Source organism: Indicator indicator, chromosome 2, assembly GCF_027791375.1.
Source record: "Indicator indicator isolate 239-I01 chromosome 2, UM_Iind_1.1, whole genome shotgun sequence".
Taxonomy (NCBI): Eukaryota; Metazoa; Chordata; class Aves; order Piciformes; family Indicatoridae; genus Indicator; species Indicator indicator.
This window is the reverse complement of record NC_072011.1, coordinates 57,139,877-57,151,971: the sequence shown is the minus strand read 5'-3', so window position 1 is coordinate 57,151,971 and position 12,095 is coordinate 57,139,877. Positions and strand designations below refer to the sequence as shown.

Genomic DNA, 12,095 nt, shown 5'->3' with positions numbered 1-12,095 from the left:
TCCACCACCTCCCTGGGCAACCTGTTCCAGTGTCTCACCACCCTCATGGCGAAGAGCTTCCTAACATCCCATTTGAATCTACTCATTTCCAGTTTTGCTCCATTCCCCCTAGTCCTATCACTACCTGACATCCTAAAAATTCCCTCACCATGACATGACCCACAAAAGCACAGCAGTACAAAAGGATCCAAAACCAGCTCAAAGGTTTTTAAGGACCTATTGGGTTGGTGAAGAGTTGCAAGCAGTGTACTATGGGACAACTCAATGAAAGCACTATTTCTTCATCTCCCTCATCTTCTGCTTCATGTGCTCACAGTGTCAAAACTGGAGCTGAAAGTTCAGCACCTCTGCAGCATCTTGCTGAGAAAACCTACTTTCATTGTAAATGTTTTGTGACTGTAACTTTTCACAGTGTCATTCCTAAAATAAAGCCTTGCTTTATATAGTAACACTTTTTCAATTGTTAGTCGAGAAAAACAGAAAGACTTTTGTCCTGCCTTCACAAAGAGCATTGAAAGTTCCTATGAATTGTCCTGAGCTCACAGCTGAGCAAGATGCTATGACCCAGCAGAAAAGTTTTGTAGTCAAACCAGGGGGATAAAATGGGAAGGCTACAAGATGCAAAACTGAAAAGGTGGTGGTCACTGGTTTGAATTCTGACTGATGCCAGTTAGGAGTTGAGTGCTGGTGCATATATACTGCTGCAAGTTGGCATTTTCATCAATAACTTGGAAGATGAGACAGATGTGGCAAATCTGCAGATGACACCAGACCTTGGAGATCAACTGATACATTGGAGGGCACAGCTGTCATGAAGAGCAGCCTGGACAAGTTAGAGTAATCAGCTATCAAGTCTCATGACAGTCAACCACGACAAAGGCTTGCACATGGGGATAGCCTATCCAGAGGCAACACTACAAGCTGGGAGCAACCAACCCAGGAGAAAAGGACCTCACCGTTCTGGTGTGTAGTAGAAGTTTGGAGCATGTAGCACACAAGGAGATTTAGAGAAGTTCTTTTGGCTATGGTGGGATCTAATCACTACGTTCACCTCCCTGAGGTGGGGTAGACAGAAGCAAGCACAATGCTTTTCTCAGAGGAGCACACCAAGAGGACAAGAGAAAAAAAATCAGAAGCTGCACCCATGGAAACTCCAGCTATGCATAAGATAATGTGCACAGTGAGACAAGGAAAGTACTAGAACAGGTTCCAAGGCAGGCTGGGGACTTTTTACCCATGGAAGGTTCATAAGCCATCTGGAAAAGGCCCTGAGCAAGCTGCCTCAACTTTGAAATTAAGCCCACCTTGGGTAGATTATTTCCTAGGTCCCTTCCACTCAAAATTAATCTATAAATCTTTTATTATATCTTTTAACAGAACTGGGTATTTCAGAACTTGTAATTACTATCAAGGAACATTGGAACAATTCTGTCACTAAAATTGCATTTTGCACTCTGCACAGCATCATGGACACAAACTGATTTTTTTTTTTTTTTTTTAATGGGAATTTCCCACTGTGAAACCCTGGAAGCTGATCTAGTAAATGAAGTGGTATTTGACATTCTTCTACCTTTACCCCACCAGCTCACTTCTGTCCTGTGACTTTAAGCCACTTTCTTTTTGCAGAGTGGAGATAATAATTCTTACCTGTTTCATGTGGGAGAGATACTTTGTTTCTACAGAAAGTAGAAGTGTTTTCCAAACCACCAACCTCCACAAGATTAAATTTTTCAGCATCCTCAACATAGGACTTAAATGAGACCTAGTTTCACTGCCTGGTAGAGTCACCTCCAGCTGTCAGCAGCAGCACTAGTTATAAATGAACTGCATGTCAAAGGCACCGAGGGAAAGGAATGAGTCAATGACAAGTCTAGCATACATAAGGATAAGATTTTTATTCTCTGCTGAGCTTCTTCCTCTTTCTAGAAAATATTTGGATAAAGAATACTTATGTTGCATTGGGGGTTTCAATTAAGCCACAGCTCTGAGGGTTGAATTCCATGTTCATAGTGTGATTTAATGTAGTATGCGATGGCTGAATAAAACAGATGTAACAAGAGCTATGATCTCATGCCCCAGACTCCATCTAAGACTTGTACTCACACTCTAATAAAATATGACAGCTAACTTGCCTTGCTTATTAACAAGCACAGCAATGTTAAAAAAAAAAAAAAAGCAGTAGATATACACTATTTACCAATTTGGATGTAAAATCATTTTAGTAAGTAGATTTTCCAGCTAATCTTAAGAGCAAAACATAATTTTATATATATTGGATATGTGATGAACAAACAACATTTTTGTGGGAGGCACAAGACTCCATAGAATAATTTCTTTTCCACAGACAGTGGAGTCATGGTGACTTGTGAAGCATCTGGAGCTGCAGCCAGTGACAACCACTCACAATTTAAAGCCTTTCTTCAAAATAAATCTCATTATGACAGTTCAAGCATATACACAGAGCCAATTTAATCTTTCCACAGCATTTAAATCTGTGGTAGACCCCAAAGACCACTATGAATTTTTTAATTATTATTTTAAGCATGACAAGGTAACTAAACTGAAATATACTTATTTTCCAATACATATAATACAGTTTGCTCCACAGCCTTTTCTGCCTGGCCTGATATCCACCTGCCAGCATTAATGTGACAAACTTCTGGAAGAAAAGTTGTAAGGGAACTGTCAAGCAATGTTATAAACAGACCAATCTCATTGGACTCTGTCTTTTAAAGAGTGGAAATATCAGACTCATTCCTTTAACTGTCATGACTAGGAAACCTTCAGGGACCAATGTGCTTAGCTGCTCAGAGATAAAAAATAAAAGTGTCTTTGAGAAATATGTATAACACACAGCAGCAGCATTTGTGCTCCTGTTCAAATGTTAATCTGGGTTTATTTTTAATCATCTAGTTATCCAATATTCTCAGAGAAAGGCATTAATGACTCATTAAAGGACAGCACTGAAATGTCAATATCGAAAAGAAAATTCAAGGCCAACCACAGATATGTGAAGTTTCTTTCAAGACACACTCTAAAGCATCATGAAGAGGTTACACTGAGATAATTGGCAGCCTTTAGTAAAGGGAAGCACAGGTTCAAGAGAGCTTGTGGCTTTCTTTGCTGGTTTTCAGGTCAGACAGATAGCTATCCTCCAAACCAAGGTGAGAGGAACTAATGAAGACACTGATATACAGAGAACGTTGAGAGACTAGCATCTAGTTTGTGGCTGAAGTGCTTTGCTCAACCGAATTTGCTATGACTCCAAACTTGAACATAGAAGATTTCACCTCAACATGAGGAGAAACTTCTTTACAGTGAGGGTGACAGAGCACTGGAACAGGCTGCCCAGAGAGGTTTCAAACCCACCTGGATGCATTCCTGTGTGGACTACCCTAAGTGATCCTGCTCTGGCAGGGGGGTTGGACCTGATGATCTCTTGAGGTCCCTTCCAACCTCTGATATATACTGTGATACTGTGAAATTTTAAATTATTTTTTCGGGTACTTTTAACGTATCTTTTAAACTGAAGTTGTAAGATTTATCAGAAATCAGGCTAGAAATTTTCTGAGGAAGCCTAAGTGAGTCAGATACCAAATACTCACCAAATTCCACAGTTATAACTCTTAGAATCACAGAGCAGTCCAGGCCAGAAGGGACCTCCAAAAGTCATCCAGTCCAACCTCCCCGCAGTCAGCAGGGACATCCCCAGCCAGATCAGGCTGCCCAGGGCCTCGTCGAGCCTCACCTTGAATATCTCTCCAGGGAAGGAGCCTCATCCACCTCCATGGGCAACCTGTTGCAGTGGTCCACCACTCTCACAGTGAAGAACTTCTTCCTGATATCCAACCTAAATCTGCCCATCTCTAGTTTGAAGCCATTGCCCCCTGTCCTGTCACTGCAGGCCTTTGTAAACAGTCTCTCTCTCCCCATTCTTCCTGTAGGGCCCCTTCAGGCATTGGCAGGCTGCTATCAGATCTCCCTGGAGCCTCCTCTTCTCCAGGCTGAACACCCCCAGCTCCCTCAGCCTGTCCTCATAGCAGAGGTGCTCCAACCCCCTGATCATTTTCGTGGCTCTCCTCTGGACTCTCTCCATCAGGTCCATGTCCTTCCTATATTGAGGGCTCCAGACCTGCACACATACTTCAGGTGAGGTCTCACCAGAGCAAAGTGGTAGATTCACCCCTCTGGATCTGCTGACAATGCTGCTTTTGATGAAGCCCAGGATGTGATTGGCCTTCTGGGCTGCAAGCTCCTACTGCCTGCTCATGTCCAGCTTCTCGTCCATCATCACCCCCAAATTCTTTTCCACAGAAGAGCTTTTGGATTTTTCACTTACACTACAACTTACTAATAAAATACAGCCCACATCTCCAGGACAGTACAGTGACAAATAACTGAAGTGGCAACATCTTCTATGTGCATAGACATTCTGTCAGAAAGCCAAGCCATTTAAGGGGCAGATGTTAAATAAAATGACATGCAGTACTTGGAGTTTACTTCTATTACCTACACACAGTAAATGAGAAAACAAGGCATAGATAATTCAAGCTGTCTGTTAAAACATAATAGACAAAGCCAAAAGGAGAAACAGCACTAAATACACATTTCAAGGCTTCTTTCCCTGGGGTTTGCACACACACACACACATACACAAAGATGCTTTAATTTAAAACTAAAAGTCAGTCTTAGCCTATATTACTCTGGAGAGATACAGATTTGATGGGTGGACTGTCCAGTGGATAAGGAATTTGTTGGATGATCTCATACAAAAGGTATTGGCCAATGGCTCAGTGTCCAAAGGGAGATGTGTGACAAGTGGTGTCCCTCAAGGGTCTGTACTGGGACCAGTGCTGTTTAGTATCTTCAGAGATCCAGGCAGTGAGGTCGGAAATTGATACCAAGTTGAGTGGTGCAGTTGATAAGACTGAAGGATGGGATGCCATCCAGAGGGACCTGAACAGGTGGGAGAGGTAGGCTGAGGAGAATCTCATGAGGTTCAGTAAAGCCAAGTGCAAGGTCCTGCAGCTGGGTTAGGGCAATCCTCATTATCAATACAGGCTAGGGGATGATGAGATTGAGAGCAGCCCTGCAGAAAAGGGCTTGAGGGTACTGGTGGATGAGAAGCTGGACATGAGACAACGTGCATTTGCAGCAGAGAAGGCAAATCACATCCTGGGCTGTATCAAAAGAAGCTTGGCCAGCACATCAAGAGAGGTGACTCTGCCACTCCACTATGCTCTGGTGGGACCTTACTTGGAGTACTGTATCCTGCTCTGGGGCACCCAACACAAGAAGGACATCGAACTGCTGGAACAGGTCCAGAGGAGGGCCACAAAGATGATCAGAGGGCTGGAGCATCTCTCCTGTGAAGACAGGCTAAATGAATTGGGGCTGTTCAGCCTAGAGAAGAGAAGGCTCCAAGAAGACCTCATAGCTACATTTCAGTATCTGAAGGGGACCTACAGAAAGGGCAGGGAGGGACTGTTTAGAAGGGCCCATAGCAATAGGACAAGGGGCAATGGTTTTAAACTGCAGCAGGGTAGATTTAGATTGGATGTTAGGAGGAAGTTCTTTACAATGAGAGTGGTGGAATACTGGATAAGGTCACCCAGGGAGTTGAGGTCCTATTCCTGGAGACATTCAAGGTCAAACTTGATGTGGCCATGAGCAATCTGACCTATTTGGAGACGTCCCTTCTCACTGCAAGGGGGGTGGACAAGATGACCTTTGATGGTCCCTTCCATCCCAATGCAGTCTGTGAATCTGTTCATTGCTGCCTCCCATTCTTTAAATATACCTGTGAACTTGTATCTGTTAGGCCAATCCAAAGTCATATCAGTGTAGTTTATCAAGATTAATACTTCAGAAGAAAAGGGGAGGGGAAGCATAAAAGAAAGGGGGGGGGGATCCATATTCTGCTGCTTTATTGTTATGCTTGGTTCAAGTAACTCTCACTAATTTCAGCATACACAACTCTTATCAGGCCAGAGAGATGCTTGCAGATTCATTTGAACTTGTAATTATATCAGAATACTCCAAAATGCATTCAATTTGATATAACTTCTCAGGCTAGCATCATTAATTTTTTCACTGGCATTATACTCCTAATACTTTCTGGCAATCCTTAAGGACTACTGGTTATGAAGCAGTTGCACACATCTAAAGATATGCTGGTATGAGTTAAAAAAGAGAAGGTCCACTACAGAAATTACTTTTTTATTTTCAACATATTTTTAAACAGTAACAATCTTGGAATTTGTAAATTGTTTTACTGGAGTATTATAAAATAGAACACTTTGAAAAGCTCTTTTCTTAAAGCTTTCTTTTTAAAATAAAAACAGATTAAAAAAGGGAAGGACTTGGATTACCCAAACCCTATGTATTTGAAGAGAGTAATTGTGCTGCAGGATTTCACATAAGCATGTCACATATTATGTGATGACAAATAAACCATAATTTGGTCAAATTCAATCACTTCACTTCAGATACAATTCAGTGGAGCTACAGCAGAAATTAATGTGATAGTCTCATTAGGAGTTCAAACAGACCTGACATAGCTCAGTTAAATGTTAGCTGAAAGCTAAGACAGTTTAGGAAGGGAGTAAAACTGATTAGTAAAAAGCTGTTTATAAAGAAGAACATGAGCTGAGGTTAGAAAAACAGAGTCTCTGTGATCATCAGTAGAAGTCCAAGTACTCTGTTCTTGAGTTCAAAACATGATTAGTTGAGAACACAAAATTATGTAGTCAGTAGACCTAATGATTCTGTTAGTTGTATCTCACAATTGCAACAAAATACACTCAGCTGCACTGGTCCAGATGAGAGGATACCTTGTCTAAAAAATGCAAATGATGCAAGCTGCCTTCCAAAACCTGAAGGCATCCTACAAGAAGGCTGGAGAGAGACTTTTCATAAGGATGTTTAATGATAGGACAAGAGGGAATGGTTTTAAGCTGAGGAAGAGTAGGTTTAGACTAGATCTGAGGAAGAAGTTCTTCAGTATGAGGGTGGTGAGTCCCTGGGATAGGTTGCCCAGAGTGGTTGTGGATGCCTCCTCTCTGGGTTTTTTTAAGACCAGGTTGGATGAGGCCTTGAGCAGCTGAGTCTAGTTGAGAGGCATCCTTGCCCATGGCAGGGAGGTTGGAGTACATGATCTCTGAGGTCCCTTCCAACCAAAGCCATTCTATGATTTGAAGACTCATTTAGTTGATACACATTTAGCTAATATGGCTTCAAAGATAACCAACTTAACCAAACTCTATACTTTCAAGAATTCAAATGCAGGGAAGAGTTCTCCTGACTTTTTAAAGGACTAATTCATAGTGATATAGAAAGTTTAGTCTGAACACCAGAAGTCATGTAGCTTGGAATGCAATGTTTATTAAATTCCAGAGGCTGGTTAGAAGAAACCAAGCAGAAAGTTTAGTGCCTTTCCACAACAGTGGCATAAGAATATCCACTTCTACAGGCTGGTTCTAATATTGTGCCACTGCAGATAGAGGTAGCATGGTCAATGAACAATCTAAATGCTTAAAACTTTCCATCATGCCACTTCTTCATGATGTTTCTACTATCACGTCATTGCAGACAGAGGTAATGTGGTCACTGAACAACCTAAATGCCTTAAAATTCTCATAACACAACACAGAGACTCATATTGGTACTGCATAAAGATTTTGACTTTTCAGCCCTTTTCTCATTGAGTATGTAGGAGTGATATTCCAGAAACAATACATCAAGATAGCTCAAACAAATGTTTCTGATGGTATCTAATCTGGGGGGGTTTATTATTTTTTTATCATGACAGACACCACTGGCAACCTACGTAAGATCTTTCAGAGGCAGCAAAAAAAAAATTACTACATGTTCTACATGTCTGAAAGTTCTTCCGTATTTTATCACAACTCCTTTAAAAATATTCTGACCAGCTTCATTCTGTTTGCCCCCAAAGAGTGCAGAATGTAAAGAGATCCTTCAACTTCTTAGAGGAAAGGAATCAGAAAAACACAGTTTCCGGAAGAAAGTGAGACTTTATGTGACCCACAGTTAATTCATCTAGCTAACTGCCCAAACCCTGGCAGCATCAGGTTAGAACAATATCAAAGAATCATTAAGGCTGGAAAAGACCTTTAAGATCACCAAGTGCAACCATAGCCCAACTACCATGGCCATTAAACTATATCCTGAAGTGCCACGTCTACATGTTTCTTGAACACCTCTGGGGATGGCACCACCTGCTCCCTGGGCAGCCTGCTCCATTGCCTCACTCACTCTTTATAAACTTCCCCTGGCAAATCACAGAATGGTTTGCGTTGGAAGGGACCTCCAAAAGTCATCTAGTGCAACACCCCTGCAGTGAGCAGGGACATTCTCCACTAGGTCAGGTTGCTCAGAGCATTATTGAACCTGACCTTGAAGATCTCCAGGGATGGGACCTTGACTACATCATTGGCCAACCTGTTCCATTGTTCCATCACCCTCACATTAAAGAACTTGTTCCTAAAATCCAATTTACATCTACTCTTCTCTGATTTAAAACCATTGCCCCTCATTCTATCACTGCAGGCCTTTCCAGCCTCCAGGTACTGGAAGGCTGCTGTTAGGTCCCCCCAGAGTGTTCTCTTTGCCAGGCTGAACAGTCCCAGCTCCCACAGCCTGACCTTGTAGAAGAGGTGTTCCAGCCCCCTAGCCACAATTCTTTTGATGTAGCCCAGGATGCAATTGGCCTTCTGAGCTGCAAGTGCACATTGCTGGCTCATGTTCAGCTTCCCATCTACCAGAACTCCTAAGTCCTTTTCTGCAGGGCTGCTTTCTATCACTTCATTCCTCACCTGTATTGATAACAAGGATAGTTCTGACCCAGCTGCAGGACCGTGCACTTGGTCACAATGAACTTCATGAGGTTCACCTGGGCCCTCCTCTACAGCTTCTCCAGGTCCTTCTGGATGACATCCCATCCCTCTAGCATTTAGTTCTATAGTGCTATAGCTCTTTTTTGCCCTTCAAAATAATTTATAAAATATAAATTCTTATTCAGTTGAAGAACCTCATAAATCTTTCAAAGTGAAGAGATCCTCACAACTTATTCTTAACAAGCAAGTGTGGTTTTCAAAAATATAATAATACCTTAAAAAACATTTTAACAGGAAAGATAATTATTTCAATCCTCCACTTCCCTTATAAGAACCTACTTAAAAAATGTATCTACTGTCCTTTACAAGTATAAAAAAATCAGGTCACAGGGAAGGAGTAGGAGTTTTGTTTCTTGGGAAGGTTTTCACAACAAGATGTTTAAGGTAAAAAACTCCTATGACTCAATACATAAGCTACATGTTAGACTGCATTTTAGAAGAAATAAGAACTGTTATAACCTAGTTCCTTAAAGGAAGGACAATAAAAATCCTTGTATTTCATATATGTGGGTACCAGGCAGGCTTAAAAAGTTTACTCAGGCAGGGTGTTAAAATCTGTTATTCTATGACCTTAACCATGTATTTTAATAGAATTTTTCTACTTATAAGAAAAGATAGTACCAATTCTTGCTCTGTTACAATAGAACAGCATTTCCAGCCACTGTCAGTTTCAGCTCCTCAATGTTTTTTTTTTCAACAGATCTAAGAACCATGCACCATAAACACAAGCCTGTTGACAAAAGCTTTCCTTTTCCCACTTGCCTCTTAGGGAGCTCTAGAACTAATAGGATTGCTCTTCATGAGTTTACAGACTGAAAAACGTGTCACTAAGTAAATTTCCAAGAACTACACTGATTTGTGGAAGAATAATTTGCTTGATTTGCGAGAATTACTACATGTCTTCAGACACCAACAACTTCAGTCCAAAAAAAAAAATTACATGATAACAGACTTTCAACATATATATATCAAAATAAACAAACAAAACCACCACCACACTGACATTGCGAGGGTAATGAAGAAACCTGTTTAATTTGTAGCAAAAGATTCAGAGCAGAATACACTTTTAAATCTAAACCCTTTGAAGAAACCATAGAATTCTCACTTTTGGGGACCTAAAGTTGTGGTGAAGAGGAACAAAGAAAACGTAAGTAATCACCTAGATTTTACTTGTGTTTTAATTTTTTTTCCGAGATCAGGAGTGCAGTAGTTGACTGCTAGAGCTCTTTCTCAGCCTTTCAGTATGTGACATGACTACAGGACTTGACATCACCATCACACTTTTGTAGTTTCTTTAAGAAGAAAAAAAAAAATAAAGATCTGTTCCAAATAATTCTATTTCAAAGAATTCTCACAACATCTCTTTCATACTTCTAATACACTTACATACAACTAAGCTAGTGGCTTTATTCTTGTTTCAATCAATTCTGTATCTCCATTGCTTGTCAATCAAAAGAAAGGGATTTTGTCTTACTCCATCAAGTATCCACAGCATCATTTTGCTTGGAAAAGATCAGAATCCACCCATTCTCTACCAAGTCTGGTGCTAATAAATGAGACTTGCTCTATTTTTTTCAACACTATCCTGTTTCATCCTGAACATTTATGACATGAAGGTATTTAGGGAACACACAGCATTAGTAATTTCAAAGTATGTAATCATTTAAAAGAATTGCAAGTTATCCATGAAAACAATTTCAGTGATGCTGAAACAAGGACTTTCTAAGTGACATGCTCACACCAACCACAGTCACCCAGTGAATGGTAAAGAAGGAGCACCACCGCTTTGGAGTGGAATAATAAGGGCAGTACTCCAATATGCAGGTCATGATGCATTAGAGGGATGAAGTTTCACATTAAAACCAGACTTCTAATCAAGTTATTAATGTAGTAATTAACGAAATAAAAACAGCCTAACTGCTCCTTCAAGTCTAGAGTGGACTCTACCTCACAACGCTACATTCTCAGACAAGAAGAGCAGTTGTTCTTACCTCGAGGACCTCCTGTTTCAGCACAGTCAGCGGCAGAACCTTGAGCAACTTTGAGCTCAAACAATGCCATGAGCCCAGGGAGGTCTCCACAGGGGCAGGGCAGCACTGTGGCTCAAAGCTCTTCCCAGAGAGCAAACGAACAGGTGGCTATATTTTTAAGCTACACCACTGCAAAAACTTAACAAATACAACAGCCCACGCAAAGGTTCCACGCCGCTGTCCGCCTGCCCTGGCACGGCCACCAGTGCGGGGCTGCCACGCCAGGGACAGAGGCCGGCAGCGGGGCTTCGCCTCGGCTTGCCGAGTGCGGGGCTGCCCACTTCAGCCTCAGCCCGTCCGCTCCCACCACGGCACGACAGACAGACCGACCTCCCTCGCTCGCGCCCTCCCTCCCTCCTTCCCTCCCTGGGGCTGTTGTCAGGGGTCCCCAGGGACGGCGGAGGGGATGGGGTACTCACATGCCAGATGGCGAAGAAGATGAGGGCGGCGCAGAGGACCAGCGACAGCATGTAGCAAAAGGCGGCGAAGGTGAAGGCCATGGTGGGGAGTGCCCTCTGCGACCCCCGCCGCCGCCCGGTGGCCTTGGAGGGCTGGCAGTGCCGGCGGGCTACCGGGCGACCAACTACCCCCGAAATGACAGCGGGGAGAGGGGCGAAGCGCCCGGGCACCCTGACAGGGGAGCGGAGTGCCACACACAGGGTCAACGAGCCGGGACAGGCAGGCAGCGGGGCCGGACGGACGGCCGCCGCGCCCCGCACCGCCGCCCCCTTCGCTCTACCGAGCCAGCACCGACTCCTACAACCGCCGTCAGCGCCTGGGGTTGCCCGCCCGGCTCCTCCGCCGCCGTTCTCCCCTCCCCGCTGAGGCGCGGCGGTGGGCGGCCCCCGTCAGCAGGGCGCCCCCGAGGGGCGGGTCCCCTCAGCGGGGGGCTTCGCGGCGGCACCGGTAGGGCCCTGCTGTCACGGCAGCCTGTTCCTGGCTGAACTCGTCTTTTTCCTTTAGGATCAGGGAAATCTGGTGAGACGTGACTAGATGCCCGGGACCAGGTGCCTCGCTCGACTTCGCCGAGACGGGAAGAGCAGCTGGCAGAAGGTCGAGGTGGGAGCAGGGTGTCGCCTGGAAAGGCAAAGGTCAGCGCTGGAGTGGCCATCGTCTGATAGAGACAGGGACAGAAACCGAGCCTAGAAGC

General features: G+C 43.4%; 1 protein-coding gene across 2 annotated transcripts in view; it reads right to left on the bottom strand.

The window, feature by feature from the left end:
* Positions 1 to 11,445, bottom strand: part of CNIH3 (cornichon family AMPA receptor auxiliary protein 3) — a 61,112-nt gene extending 49,667 nt beyond the window's left edge. For both annotated transcript variants that reach the window (XM_054398053.1, XM_054398061.1), the window contains exon 1: positions 11,365 to 11,445. In XM_054398053.1, the coding sequence (XP_054254028.1) occupies positions 11,365 to 11,445 (81 nt within the window). The remainder of the gene's footprint in view (positions 1 to 11,364) is intronic.
* Positions 11,446 to 12,095: the final 650 nt, after the last annotated feature.